Source organism: Macaca fascicularis, chromosome 13, assembly GCF_037993035.2.
Source record: "Macaca fascicularis isolate 582-1 chromosome 13, T2T-MFA8v1.1".
In the NCBI taxonomy this organism is placed as follows: Eukaryota; Metazoa; Chordata; class Mammalia; order Primates; family Cercopithecidae; genus Macaca; species Macaca fascicularis.
In genome coordinates, this window is record NC_088387.1 from 71,483,514 (window position 1) to 71,499,758 (window position 16,245).

The following is a 16,245-nucleotide window of genomic DNA, read 5'->3' on the forward strand; positions in this document are numbered from 1 at the left end:
TGTCAAGTGCCAGTTCTGCATCCCCCAACAGTCGGGAACACAAAGCAAGTGCTCCAGGAGACCCTTCTCTGAGATCTGCCTTGCTAGGCTTGGAGCTAGAATGTAGGAGCACAAACTCACTGCCTAGTAAGAGCTGCTCCAAAAAATATTCTCAGATATCGTTCCTTCCCATTTCTGACCCATTTTATTATTATTATTTCCTTGATGTAGCTGAGGGGTTCAAGGGCCTTAGAACCAGTATTTTACCTGGTCCTTTATAAATGTTGAATCTGGGTGTCTGTCTCATTCTCACATTGTCTGATATTGACTGTGTTGGCACTTCAGTCAGAAATTCAATTTTAGTATTCTGTTTTACACATACGGTCTCTTAATCCTCACAACAATTAGATCAATGAATTATAAGTGCCCCCATTTTACAGATGAGATAATGGAGACTTGGAAGGTTTAAGTGAGTTATTCATTCTCACATAGCACCAAGCGATAGAAACAGAATTTGAACCCAGGTCTATGGCAGTATTGAAATGCTGCCATCTATATTTGCCAAAATATTTGAAAGGATTACTTCTGAATATCTAGAGAGAAAATCTAACATTTATTTTAATCTTGAGGGGAAATATCATAAAATAAAACACTTTCTATTCCATAAAAAATCTTAATCAAACTTCTACTTTTCTACTACATTGTATAACATTGAAAATTCCACTTCTGGTAGTTGCAAAGGAACTGGATATTTCTACTTTACTTTCTATATGTTCTCTTCTCCCCTATGCCTTGCATAGCATCTATATATTGGTTCTATCTTCTTAGCTCCTGAAGTCCTCCTCAAACAATACAACTAACAACTTTAATTGCTATGTGTCCTTTATATGTATTCTGCAGAACATTTGCATTTATAGGTATGTAGAACAGGCTTTGGCAAATCTAGTACTTGGTTGGGTGATTGGGGGTTGGCCTATCAATCAATCATTGGCTGGTGCAAACAGGCTACTTGCAGACTCATTCAGCTCTCAAAGCCAGTAATTTCCTTAGCCTTTAGGAAAAGTTCCTTACACTTCTCTGATCTGGAGGAGGGATCCCTGCTTTTAAGTATCTGCATTTCTCCTTAAGAATAGTTTATGTTGCAAGAACAAAGTGTTTGGAGACCTAAGTTAGGGAATTACACTATAGCAACTGGATGTGGTGACCCTATTGATATTAATAATATTCCATCTTTGGAGCACAGAAGGAATTCTTTTTTAGGAAAAAAAATACAGAAATGTTCAGATACTTAAGGAAAAACAAGAGTGTGATTTGACTCCAGGAAGTTCATAATATTTTAAAAGCTCTTTAGCAATGTTTGTAAATTTTTTTGTGTGTGCTTTATACTACTTTGTCCTTTCAAGCTACACAGAAAACCACTGGTAGCGATAACCTTTTTTTATCCTGTTTATATCTAAGTTGAGAGCCGGTAGCGATAACCTTTTTTTATTCTGTTTATATCTAAGTTGAGAGCCGGTGCCAATTTTTCACCTGCATTAAAAAGACCTATTATAGGAAAGAGCTGTTCTTTTATATTTACCCTTTATACCACTGGGTCTGCCCCACCCAAAATAAATGTTCATTTGTTTTGAAATAAGAAAAAAAAAAACAACTGTCTTTCAAATAAGAAAAGTTATTTTGGGAAAGAAAGTCTAATTGTTCTGTACACTGTTTGAGAAAAATAACAGGTTTGCATAAGTTCTGCTACTTGTTCCCTATTTATAAGTCTCTTTTAATTTCCAGAACAGTCATTTCTAAACTCCTCTATCTATTCTACTACTGTCATTGAGAAGGTTTTAGTAAAAATAGGAGAGTGTGGTGCATCCGAAATAGAAGTAGCCTGGGAGTCAAACGCTTAAGTGCTGACATTACTATTCTTGTATTGCTTGTATTACCCTGGGCAGGTAACTAAACTTTTCAGAAGGGTAGTTTGTTCATCTGTCAGGTAGGGATAATAATAACCTTTCTACCTATTGTGAATGGTTGCAACAAGGATCAAATGGAATAAGAGATGTGAAAGTGTTACGAGAAAGGGGCCCTAATCTGGAACCCAAGAGAGGGTTTTCCTGAACCTTGTGCAAGAAGGAACTTGGGGCAAGTCCATAGAGTAAAGTGAAGGCAAGTTTATTAGAGAAGTAAAGAAATAAACAAATGCCTACTTTAAAGGCAGAGCAGCATCATGGACTGCTGAACTGAGTATACTTATAGTTATTTCTTGATTATATGCTAAACAAGGAGTGGGCTATTCATGAGTTTTCCAGAAAATGGATGGGCAATTCCTAGAACTGAGGGTTCCTCCCCTTTTTAAACCATATGGGGTAACTTTCTGACCCTGACGTTGCCATGACATTTGTAAACTGTCATGGCGCTGGTGGGAGTGTCTTTTAGCATGCTAATAAATTATAATTAGCATATAGTGAGCAGTGAGCATGGCCAGAGGTTACTTTCATTGCCTTCTTGGTTTTGGTGGCCAGATTCTTTTTTTATTTTTTATTTTTCTTTTAACTTATTTATTTTATTTAATTTATTTATTTATTTTGAGACGGAGTCTCACCCTGTCATCCAGGCTGGAGTGCAGTGGCACAATCTCGGCTCACTGCAACTTCTACCTCCCGGGTTCAAGCGATTCTCTTGCCTCAGCTTCCCAAGTAGCTGGGACTACAGGTGTGTTGCCACCATGCACAGCTAATTTTTTTTGTTTTTAATAGAGATGGGGTTTTACCATGTTAGCCAGGATGGTCTCGATTTCCTGACCTCGTGGTCTGCCCGCCTCGGTCTCCCAAAGCACTGGGATTACAGGACTGAGCCACTGCGCCCATTAGCCAGATTCTTTACCACATCCTGTTTTATCAGCAAGGTCTTTGTGACCTGTATCTTGTGTGGATCTCCTATCTCATATGTTACTAAGAACACCTAACCTTTTGGGAATGCAGCTCAGCCCAATAGGTCTCAGCCTTATTTTACACAACCCTATTCAAGATGGAGCCACTCTGGTTCAAAAACTTGTGAAAAAAAGCACCTTTCAAACTGCACTGTTTATGCACGTATAAGGTATAGCATTTTATGTGAGGTTGAAAACCCCTGCAAATCCATATTCAGTCCCAGAAAGCATTACACAGTGAGTAAAAAAAATGAAGCCTGTAATAGTGACAGAATTGTCTGCTATAAGGAATGTCACAGATATTTAAACTGGCTGTCATTTGGATAAGGCAAAAGGAAAAAAACTGAAACTATTTGTACCCACTTTTTACCTAAAGGTAAATTTAAATATTTAAAGCCATTAGATGAAGTTAGCTTGGCATGGATTTATATCCCTGAACTCGCACCCCATCTGCCACAATATTACTGGCATAGAGTGGGTTTAAAAGAAGATGGATTACTATACACTCCCATAGCAATTTCACTTTATTATTTCCCATTTAGCATGCCTACCAGGTTTCCTCACAGTCTGTGGCCAAACATACAAACAAAATGTCTTCCTGTTGTAAGCTGCAGAATCATACTTTAAAAAAAAAAAAAAAAACTTTTGGGGGGCAGTTTTGTTTCAAAATTTAAATAAGAAACAAAAGTTCATCACGCCTGTAATCCCAGCACTTTGGGAGGCCAAGCCGGGCGGATCACGAGGTCAAGAAATCAAGACCATCCTGGCTAACATGGTGAAACCCTGTCTCTACTGAAAACACAAAAAATTAGCTAGGCGTGGTGGCGGGCGCCTGTACTCGGGAGACTGAGGCAGGAGAATGGCGTGAACCTGAGAGGCGGAGCTTGCAGTAAGCAGTGATTGTGCCACTGCACTCCATCCTGGGTGACAGTGCAAGACTCTGTCTTAAAAAAAAAAAAAAAATTCAAAATATCGAAAGAATTATCTGTTCTGTTCATATGGATAATAACAATATTAACTCCCCAACACTCACTACAGGAAAACTTTAAGGTCTAAACTCTTATCTTATTGGGGTTGCATCTCCCCAACTTGTCCCACATAAGTGCTGGTTTGTATTAGATTGGGCCCTGGATACATACAAGTGTCTGATTTATCTCTTTGTGGGGGACAATTGAAAAGTAACTGCTATATCTAAAAATCAGATGTTGATTTTTGGTAAAAACATTTTGATAAAATTTAAAAAGTTTTGAACATAAGAATTCTACTTATGTTTCAGAATTTGAATACCTAATATTTGTTATTATGGAAGCAAATAGACTTTGTCTTTATGAGATTACTCTGTTATTATGCAGATGAGTCTCTTATTGCACAAGTTGCCCAGGAATTTGTTAACTTGCTTGGATTTTTGCTACCATTTATTACCATTACTTTTCTCAACTAGCCACAACTCTCCAAAATTTCCTGTATGTTGTCATTGTGGAGCTGTACATATTGGCCACTTACCACTTTAAGTGTACAGGGTGCATGTCAGTCTGAATTAACTGACAATTAACAATGTTTCAGAAGACCTGGACTTACAATAAGACCCTACCCTTTTCTGGTACTGTAGCCCTAAACTGTAGTTTCTTCATCTGTGGCATGTATCCCTGATAACCTTTACTCCTCTTGTAGCTCAACAGGCAAAAACCAGGTAGAACAATATATATGCAAATGCTTGGTCAAGTTTAGGATACTTCACTAATGTCAGTTATTATTATGATAAAGTCAGAGCTGTTTTTTCTGGTTTTGACCATGGTAATGCCTGATACTGATTACCAAAGATTCAAGGCAATAAGGAGGACCTCTCTCACTCAGACAGCACTCTGTACGTTTCAGTTCATTTGTCTCAGTGATTTTTGTGAAACTCAAAGTCATTTTAGCTACAGCAATATACTGCTAGATGTGTAAGCCTGCTGTAGGATCAAGAACACCTGTGGCTGGCGAGGAGCCAAGAAGTAGAAGCTTCAAACTAGAAGGAATGTAACCCTAGGCGTCCTTGAGTGGTGGCCCAAAGGCTAGATGGAGTGAAACATCTGCAAATCCAAAGGAAGTACAGGTGAGGATGAACAAACTCACTATAGCAGAGCACTAGGGGTCCACACAGTTAGCTTCTCTGTGTTCTACGACGCAGAGAGCAAATAAATGTATGCCTTTCTTTGTGATAATAGCAGAGCAGATGAGTCTGGAGAGACAGTTGAAGTGTTCATGGTGTCCATATGCCTATGGAGGATGCATGAATCAGGTCATGCAGCACAGAGCCAGAATGAAACAGAAGGCCAGGATAGGCTCAAATTTAATTTCCCCCAAAGGTTTTTATACTTGTTTTAATTGGAAAAGACGATTCATACATGAGTTCTCATTACTACACACATTAATACTCCAAACTGTTTCTATACCTCTATCTTCACCTCTGTGTCTCCTTCTACAAATAAATTCAGTGTTTGTCAGTTAAAACTGGTCATGAATTACTCTATCAAGTTACTCCATCAGAAAGGGAAAAATATGCCATTGAGTTCCCTAAATTTGTATAATGACCTGAATGGCCTCACCTTTGTGTTTAAGAAAGGTCAGGCCAGGCATGGTGGCTCATGCTTATAATCCAAGGACTTTGGAAGGCCAAGGCGGGTGGATATCTGAGGTCAGGAGTTTGAGACCAGCCTGGCCAACATGGTGAAACCCAATCTCTACTAAAAATACTAAAGTTAGCCGGGTGTGATGATATGGACCTGTAATCCCAGCTACTCTGGAGGCTGAGGCAGGAGAATTGCTTGAACCTGGGAGGCAGAGGTTGCAGTGAGCCAAGATTGTGCCACTGCACTCCAGCATGGGCAACAGATCAAGACTCCATCTCAAAAAAGAAAAAAAGAAAAAAAAAAAAAAGAAATGGATCAGTAGATGAAAGGTTTTCCACAATTAAATTAATTCATTGTTGCTCAGGTGAAAGGAGCCAGGGACAAATATGAGTGCTGCCATAAAACCTTCCCTATGTCCTTATTGTTTCAATGATTATTTTTTGAATGTGAACTACTAATTCATCCATTCATTCAGTGAGTCAACAAATAATTATCAAATGCTTACTAAGTGAAAATGAGAATATGAAAGTGTTTAGGATTATTCCTTCAAATAATTTATAAACTAATGGATACATAAGGCTTCCACATACAAAGAACTGAAAAAGATAAAATCATTTTCAGAAAAGGAGTTCAATTTTTTATGAGGATTCCAAGATATTTATCTGTGGCTAAGGAAACAGGTACAAATTTCCAAGGTGGATTTTGAGTTGAGTCCCCCAAGTTCAGTAGGATTTTGAAGAACAACATCAGAAGAGGAAAGGCATTCATGCTGGAAGTATTGTATACCATAAACTACGATGGAGCAGTGGGAAAATGCAGGGTTGGAGAAAGGCTGCCAACGTAGTTTGACTAAAGATCGGAGTGTGGGGAAAAGATAGATATTATCTCAATCTTCTAGCTGGCAAAAGTTATTTTGGAAAGATAGTTCAAAGTTTAGCAAAAGTTTTGAAGAGACGTAATTCAGAATCCTGATCACTTCTGAGCCTTAGACTTAATTTAGATCATACAGAAAGGTATTGAAGATATCAGAACACGATGGAGTGATTGAGACAGTGTTGATGAGGAGGCTGAATGGAGACAGCGACACCAGGTAACAGGTTAGTGCCTAAAAGGTGTGTACAAGGAGAAAAGTAGATAAAAACTGGAAATGGGAATGAAATTGAAACGACAAATGTCAGAAGTATTGGCAAAGTTGAGTCATTCAGCCCTTGGTAGTAGTTTGATTCTAAGGTGTGAGATATAAAATAAAGTTCAAAATGATTTTGAAATTCCAATCTGGAGAGCAGATAGACTAGAAATGTGGCTGTTATACAACATGAAAGTCTAGAAAAAGTAATTTTATAGCAGGGGAGATGATGAAGGTTTGATTTTAGGCTGGACCTAGAAATTCAGGACAAGTCTAAAGATAATAATTTATGGTTATTTACTAAAGAAGTAAAAATAGATTGTTGTAAGACTAAATCTTTTATGTACTAAGGGAGACTAAGCTATATAGAAGTTAAAAGACGATCAATAAATCAAACTGGTGACCAATGAGCATCTCTTCAGCAAAGAGTTTCTAAAATTAATCTTTAAAAAAAAAGATTTATTAAAGACACAGATCTTGTGTCTCAGAGCAAAACATCTACTTGAATTTACGCTTTGATTTCCATTTTGAATATTTTATAAGCCTTGAACTTAGAAATGATCTTGTATGGTTTTCATTGTTCATTTCTGCGTGGTTTGTTATAAAAGTTTCTATTTGTCTACTTGTAAGCTCAAGTAGGTTAGAACAGTATTAACTTCCCATGCTTTTTCTTTTAGTAGTTTAATATTATTTATTTAAGCAGTCACACTTAGGCTTTCTACTAAGAAAGCAAACTAGTGTTTGTTTCTCAGATATTACAGGTCATTTTCTTTTATCTAACAGCGAGCACCTGTTTTAGAGGTTTGGATCTGTCTCCTAAAGACAGGCTCTCTCAGTTTATCTAGATAAGGTCTGACCTTCATATATTCCTTTATGTGTGACAATATTAAAACTAAAGATAATGATACAAATTTGGGGACAGAGGTCGATTGTTCCCCTAAAGGCACCCTTCCCATAGAATGTTCTCAGAAACTACCCTAGCTTGATTGCACTACTTTTGCCATCCAATCACAATAAGAATTGGGAGAAAGCGTTGCACCCAAATTTTCTCTCCAAGGTCCCGTCTTCTTAAAACGAAGTGTCTAGAATTGTCCTTTCTTTAGTCCAGCTATAGGAAAGTAAGCTAATGTGTGTGGCTTCACTTTTTCTTTTTCCCCAAATGCTAGTTATAAAAGTTTGTGAGAGCTTCCTTAATATTTCTTAGAGTTTTAGCTATTCAGCTCTATAAGGCAATTGTCCTTTTTCTATATGCTTTTTTAAAAAATTAAAATGAAAGTGAGATATTTAAGAGGTTCAAAAAAGTACATGTGAATAAACAGGAAAGCTGAGTCAAAGAACTAATTATACCTTGACACTTGCATTCTGCTACTGTAAGGCAGAGCTTGGTCTTTACTCTAATTGCCTTATGCTTCCTGTTTTAAGCAAAGAGAAAATCTCTACCACTTCATTTGTCTGCTTTTGGTTGGTGGCTCCCAAGGAAGGCCTCCAAGCTCCAACCTCTGTTCCCTAAGCCCCAGGTTAGTATCGCTTGATTCCTCTAGGGTGTTCCTACTCAAATTCCATATATGCAATGTTAAATGCAATTTTATTTCTCCTCCGGATTATTACTGCTTCAAATTCCCTAGTTTCCTAGCCTGCTTTGCTTTGATCCTTGGACTTCTCATTGTCTTTATTTATTTTTTTCAGCCAGCAGTCATAAGTTCTATAGTGGCCTCTCCTTTGGCTTTACTTATGCAATATTATTTACATAACTGAATAAATAACTTAAAACTCCTTTCTTCCAGTCAAGCCTTTTATTCTTTTTCCTAAATGCCATATAAATTTTGTCTCCATGGTACATTTGTGCTGTTCCCTGTGTCTGGAATCCACATTTTTATCATTACAATAGTAATGTCTCCCATACTTTCTTCTTGTCTCAACTTTTCTATGCTCCCCCACCTTGCAACCAAAGTCCACAAAAACCTGTTATTTCTCTGATTTTCTAAGGCATGTTTAGTCTGTACCTGACAACCTGGCCCTTGGGCTTCATAGAGTTTTTTGTTTGTTTGTTTGTTTGTTTGTTTTTTGTCCTCTTAATTGCTTTGTGTCAAATTAGAAGATATTTGTCAAGCAACTTTCCATATTACCAGATTTAGTGCCACCGAATTTCAAATTAAGTCAAAGGAGCTCTGTGAGCTGCTTTTAGAATAGTGTAAGGCACACTTCCAGCACACAAATGACTGTCAACTAAATCCAATAGAAAAAATAGCATGGAAAATTTATAAAATTGACATCTTGTCACTCCAATTGTACTAGAAACAGGAGACAAACTATACTTCTCCTTCTTCTGCATTTCTCAGTGGAATAAGCATAGATTGAGGTACATCATAGATGTGTAGCCTTACAGATACACTGATATAGCCATACCAGTATCAATCATGGGCTAAGTCTATGCTTTATACTAGATGCTTCATGTACATACTTTGTAATCCTTACAGCCTTGCAAAGTAGGCATTATCAACCCCATTTCATAGATAAAGAATCTGACTCTCAAAGAAGTTATGTAACTTAACTTGCCTACATTGAGAGAGCCAGTAGGTGGCAGAACCAGGGTTTGTAGACAGAGGAAACCAAAATGCCTGTGCAGTGTTCCCTAGTCAATACTGCTCAACTACTGGGGAATGGGTAGTCATGATATCACCCCAGTTCATTCACAGATAACACTCTTGAGAGGAACATAGTGCCTGTGTATATACAGTACTAAAAAAAAGTGTATTATTGAGATTATTTTTAGAAAATCACCCCCTCAACATTTAAGTTTTTGGTATTATACATGTTCTCTACATCTTTTGCTGAAAGTGTCCCAATTCAACCTTTGCCTTATCAGTTGCCTACATGGTCCTTAAAGCATATGAATTAAAAATTAGCCACTCATTTTGAAGAAGTGGTAACAGGCTAGCTTCATATCTGCAGGAAACTTGGCTTTTAATGGTTGCCCATCCAGGCTCTTGTTCATAAACAGGACCATTAAGTATATCGTCTTTCACATGCACAGGGATTCACCTGCAGGACCCATTAGTGCTAATGGGTCATTTTTTTTTTTTTCACCCATCACTTCAAGGATCAAAAAGAGAACCTGCATCTTTAATAAAGTGATAATGGTACACAGGGCTCAGACCACTAAAGGAGTTTCTTTGTTCTCTTCATGTGGCAACCCACCAAGGGACTTTAGACCACTATTTGCTATATCAAAGAGTTTATAAACAGTACTAAGCGGTGGTGCTAAGTACAGCTTCAGTAATGAAAATAAGAATGAGTCCCCTACTTAGAAACCCAACCTCATCTACCTTAGTATGTTTGAAGCTTGTATCTCACAGTGCTTGAATTGATATTTTCTGCTCTTTCGTAACTCAAGGGAAAGATTACTAGTTCTCTTCAATAAGCTTTACAATGTTGTCAGGCAAATAAGTTTGCTAATAGAAAAACATAGGGATTGTGGTAGCAAGTGGGAAAAGGAAGTAAGTTAGTGCATTTTAGAATTAGCACTTTCCTCATGTGTTGCCTTACTGTTCCTCTTTTTTTTATTCTTTTTCTACTGTGGCCTCAATCCATAAGGTGGCTGACAATATTGATTGAGGGCCAACCGTGCTTAGAGCCCAGTACTAGGCACTGTGGGAAACACAGTCTCTTTCCTTCAGGAGTTTACAATCAGACAGAGAAAGATTTATTAGTAAATATATAGTATTCCATACATAATTTTTACTACTGAGTTCTACATCTGAAAAGCCTAAAGCTGTGCCAAGAACTCTTCATTCAATTCCCCACTCTACTACATTCATTAGGCCTGGAGGAGAGCAGAAATTTCCTAACAAATTTTGTTCAACAAATGAAAGGAGTAGGTAGTATTTCCTTTCATTGCTATTCATCATGTCAAATTACAAATCTCAGCCCACAATCTCTGATGTACAAGAAATGTAACTTTTCTATTTTCTATAACTCACCTTGATTTCTATTTTGAGCTTTGATTCTTTGAGTTAGTGAAGGTACAATCTCAGGCAATCTTAGTTCCTTTCTTTTTCTGGTATCATATCTAAATAACTCAGTGGGGGGAGTTCCACCGTACTCTTTTTTTTTTGTTGGGGCGGGGGGTGGGTAAAGAGAGGTGGCATGGAAGCTTGTTTCAAATATTCTAGAGTGCTCACTGAGCTGCTACCCAGCGTCTTCATTCTTGTGTGCATGACCCAACCCCTTTAGGTTATTTTACTTTTTTTTTTTTTCTTTTTTCTTTCTTTCTTTTGTTTTGCTATTTCTGTGCCAGTCTGGAAATTGTTCTATATCTCCCATGGCACAGAGGAGTACAGAACGTTCTGTGAGACTGTCTAAGCTCTCAGGTTATCTAAGTCCACCATGTACCCATTTCTTTTCAGAGATCTCACTGCTCCCTCTTAGTTCTCCTGAGGAAATGCACAGAGGTTTGCATTACTCTTTGAAACTTACCAGAGGTTTTGAGATTCACCAGAGCTCAGTCTTTAAATTAGAAATCAACACCCTCTTTGGCATTTGCCAATGGCTACGCTTGCACAAGTAGATTCTTCCAACTTCATCTCCTGCTTGCCTGAATGAGGAATAGGAAAGCTTTACTTTTCTTATGCAAACTCCAATGTATTCTCTTCCATTCCTCGAAGAGTCTAGGTTTTTTAGACTTAAATACAGAAAGCTAATTTTGTATCTTTGATTTCTGATTCATATCCTTTCTCTGAGGCAACTAAAACACAATGGCTTGAAATTTAAGTGACAGCAAAAACAAAGGACAGAATGGAAATATGGAAGGAAAATCAAATAATACTTCAAAAATAGTATCCCCTCCCCGACCAAAACCATGCTGTCTTTTAATATTAAGGATGATGGTTAATAGTCAGTAGATTTTGCTTTATGTAAAAGGAGGGGAAGTAAATATATCCAGTACTTTCAGTGCAAATCATATAGTTATAAAACTTAAGTTTTAGTTAGTAGGTCAAGGACCTAAGTTCTCAGTTTTTAAACATTAAATGACTTTGAGTATGCCACATGATCCCTCTATTTCAATTTATTCATCAGTACAGTTCAAGAGTGTTGTATCTGTGGTTTGATTTTACCCTACTTACAAACTAATAGGTTAGCTTATTACTGTTTAATGAGTGCCTGCAGAAGACGGGATATTTCTGGATGCGAGACCAAGGAATTTGTTACTTACAGCTCAACAAATAGTCTGTGTATCAGTTCTCTTTGTTCCCAAGTCTCATGAAGACAACACAGAAGGACACAGTTGAACAGTAAGATTGCAGGATTTTTGTGTTATACTGGGGAAAATGTGCCAAGTGACATGAAGTTGAATAGAATGGTTAACATGAGAAAGTTCAAAAGAAAATGAAAGTTAAAGAAATAGCTACAAAGATTATGTTACATAACTTGTAGACTGGAGCTGTAGCAGCATATTACTGAATTTTGAGCTCAGCTTCCTTATGTTCCACGTTGATTAAATGTTTACTAAAGTCAGTTATTGAATTTATTGGATATTATCCAGATATGGTAAATAATCTGAAATAGAAAAAGAAACAGAATCCAACATAGATTGAAACCTCTCTCTTTTTTTTTTTTTTTTTTTTTTTGGTAATAGTTCATAAAGTTGGGGAATCTCAAACTTAGAGACAAAAAGTTGGGAAAGCTAAGCAATGTGTTCCATTAGAAACTGCAATAAAATTAGAAAAATAAGTTAAAAACTTGGTAACGGATTTCAGAGCAGCCTAAAAATTCAAAGTAGTGTAATTTTACCTAAAAACAGAAACACCCGAAGAAGGATGTAACTTTCACTTATATACAGAATATTATGTGAGTTATTGAACAAGAGAGGTGCAAGCAAGGATAGCGGGCTTCAGCCCAGTATAGAAGGTGACTTCAGACACAAGTAGAAATTTGTTGAACTTCTGATGAAATGAAAGACACAGAGATCTCTAAGCAGAAGGTGAATTTAATAATAATGCCTGTTGACTGTGTGTCCACTACATACTTTTGCTCTGGTGGATGCTGTATATATTTCATCTCATTTAATCATCATGAAACCCTCTGGTGAAGGTTTTTATTGTTCCTATTTTAGAAACAATGATACTAATAATTAGAGAAACTAGTATGTGTGTGTGTATATATATACGTGTGTGTGTGTGTGTGTGTATATATATATATATATTCAGAGATGTAGGGCTTACAAGTAACCAGGCCTGGATTTCAACGCAGGGGTATGCGTCTCTATAGCTAGCCCACATTCCTTCCATTTGGCCACATAATATGGAATTACTTTAGTTCTCTATAGAAATAGCTTTTAGAAATGTCTCCTAGTGCCAGTATATTATTCAAACACCTCTATTGTTTAACACTTCGAGGAAAACAACTGGTCATAAATTTACATTTTTATTAACTTAATGAAAAACCTCCCTGTTTTTTCTCCATCCTACTGTGTGTTTAAAGTCAATGACGTGATACTTTTGTAACAAAGACTTTGATCTTCTTGCAGGTGACTTATATATAGGAGGAGTAGCTAAAGAAACATACAAATCCTTACCAAAACTTGTACATGCCAAAGAAGGCTTTCAAGGCTGCCTGGCATCAGTTGATTTAAATGGACGGCTTCCGGACCTCATCTCAGATGCTCTTTTCTGCAATGGACAGATCGAGAGAGGATGTGAAGGTATTAGATTTTTGTCATCATGCCCTAAATAATTCTAATTCCACCTGTTTAACTGGCAACGAATCTCACTGTCCAGTAAAATTCTCATAACTGGTCAAATACCTAATTTGGGCTTAGACATCCTTATTCATGTTTTCAATTTTTTATCTCATAAACCTTAAATTTTCTGTACGGTTTGCAAGCCCACATTAATGCCCAATGTAAAATGGGAGCTATACCTATGGATTTTTTTTTTCTTTTTTGAGTTATGTAGTACATTTGATTAGTTTGTTAATCAGTTCTATGATCCTTGCTTTATAGCATTAAACAAATACTACTCCAGCAAGTATTAATCAGCTTGTGCCCATTTTTAAAAATCTACATTCTTTTTTGTTTTAATTTTAAGTCCAGGGGGTACATGTGCAGGTTTGTTATGTAAGTAAACTTGTGTCATGGGGGTTTGTTGTACAGATGATTTTGCCACTTAAGTATTAAGCCTGGTACCCATGAGTTATTTTTCCTGATCCTCTCCATCCTCTCACTCTCCACCCTGCAGTAGGCCCCAGTATCTGTTGATCCCTTCTATGTGTTCATGTGTTCTTATCATTTAGCTCTCACTTATAGGTGAGAACAGGCAGTATTTGGTTTTCTATTCCTGCATTAGTTTGCTAAGGATAATGAGAAGTCACTATGTCAGAAAGACATCTGCAAACATGTATCTATCACTGCACAATGCACAATTACAGATATATGGAATCTACCTAAGTGCCCATAAGCCAATGAGTGGATAAAAAAAAAAAAGTGATATGTATATACCATGGAATACTACTCAGCCATAAAAAGAACAAAATAATGTCTTTTGTAGCAACTTGGATGGAACTGGAGGCCTATATTCTAAGTGAAGTGACTCAGGAATAGAAAACCAAATGCTTCATGGTACTCACTTGTAAGTGAGAGCTGCACTATGGGTACACAAAAGCATACAGCATGGTATAAGGGACATTGGAGACTCAGAAGCTGGAATGGTGGGAAGGGGATTGAATGATGAAAAACTATCTATTGGGTACAATGTACAAGACTTGAGTGACAGGTTCACTGAAGTGTTAGACTTCACGACTATACAGTTCATCCATGTAACCGAAAACCACTTGTACACCTAAAGCTACTGAAATTAACAAATATTTTAAAATAAAAATAAGTAAAAATCTATATCCAATAGCAAATAATAAGAGAATGAAGTTCAGATACCCCATTCTCATCACTATTCAATTGATGTGTACCTGGCAGAAACAGTGTATCCTGTATATTTTCAGTTTATTTTAGCAAAATCAGGTTTCTTGTATTACCCCAGGCTAATATTCATACGTCAGAAATGCACCAAAGTGTCTTCTTTTCTTTTGTGCTCTCTATCAGACCAAGATCTGTAGGAGTACTTTTTGATTGCTACTTTCATTTTAGATAATTTTCACTTCAACACCTCAGATTATTTGAGCAAATTCTTCCTCCATAAATGTAATTTAATCACATTATCATGAATTTTGTGGCTCTGGATGTGTTGCTGCTTCTTCTGTAATACTGAACACAGTTTGGGCCATTTTGAAAATTTTAGATTTATGAGGAGATTTTATATGGGAGAAGAAGAAAGAAATTTGAATTCCTGTCCCCCAGCTGATTATGAATCATTTATTCTCAGCCAAAATAATGCCATTATATTTAGCAATTACTAAAGTACATGGAAATTTTATATTTGAAAATACATTTGTTTCCTCTGTGCCGCATATGTTTCAATGAAATGTTAGGTGAAATTCAGACTGTATTTCAATAATACCAGAGGATAACGTTATTAATGGAAGGTGTTGTTGAGTTCATTTTTAATGTTATTAGTATATTTCCTTATTTGATATTTTGGCATAATGCATCAGTAAAACATAAGGAAACTATGTTTTTTTTCCTTTTAGTTAATTTTAATTAAGAGAAACAAAATTGTTAAGGGGATCAATTCCCATTAGTGGATGAACACAAGAATGTGGGACAACATAATTCTTGGAGGTGATCTCATTAGTGAGAATGTGTACATTTATTTTGTTTTATTTTTTAAAGAAAGGTTTTACAATCCCTTATGGAACATATTTGTTAAAAATAGGCCTTTCTACAAGTTGCTTGGTATGTGACTTCTCACCTACAAGAAATGGTGAGAGCAGACAGATATACCCAATGAGATAGAAAACAAGAGGCAAACACACAGGACCCCACCGCTGGTATACAATGTGAGTGAGTGGGCGGAAGCAAGTAGATTAATACGAGCAAGACCTACTAACAAAGGACATTTGCAGTAATGATGTTTGGTGTTGTTTACCCATATAATCTAGTAAGAAATTTGGTTACAATGATTAATTACACATTAAACTCTTATTTGAACATCTGAACTCAGTCACTAATGGCATTGGTTCTTTCCTTATCTAGAATGCTTTATGTATCTGAGCTTTTATAATTTTCACCCCCTGACACCCCATTTTTTCTTTACTCTTAGATTATTACTTTCTGTCCTGATTCTTTCATTCCAACATCAAGGTGAACAACTTTTAATTTACTATTATTTCTGACCTGTATAGTTTCTAGGAATAATCTTAGATTTAACTGTTATAGGTACAGGTGATACTATTCACACATTTTTTTAAGATTAGTGATTTAACTGTAGATACCTAATAAATTCTCTTTCTAAAGATTGTTATCTCATGGAATTTGAGTCTAAACCACGTTGGAATCACTTAACTTCCATATCCGTATTGATGGGACTACTTAGCATATGTTTGGTATAACCTAATAATATCTTGTGAGGATTTTCCATTGTTCCTACCCAATACACCCACATATCTCTAAGCCTTTTGCATACAAAAAGTTTTTGATCTTCCCTTAATAATCATTTGTT

At 36.5% G+C, this 16,245-nt stretch overlaps 1 protein-coding gene across 27 annotated transcripts in view; it reads left to right on the plus strand.

Annotated features, from left to right (window-relative positions):
- The window catches only part of NRXN1 (neurexin 1), a 1,134,169-nt gene that overhangs the window by 551,748 nt on the left and 566,176 nt on the right, over window positions 1–16,245 (plus strand). For all 27 annotated transcript variants that reach the window (XM_045368569.2, XM_065527617.1, XM_065527623.1 and 24 more), the window contains one exon: window positions 13,164–13,337. In XM_045368569.2, the coding sequence (XP_045224504.1) occupies window positions 13,164–13,337 (174 nt within the window). The remainder of the gene's footprint in view (window positions 1–13,163; window positions 13,338–16,245) is intronic.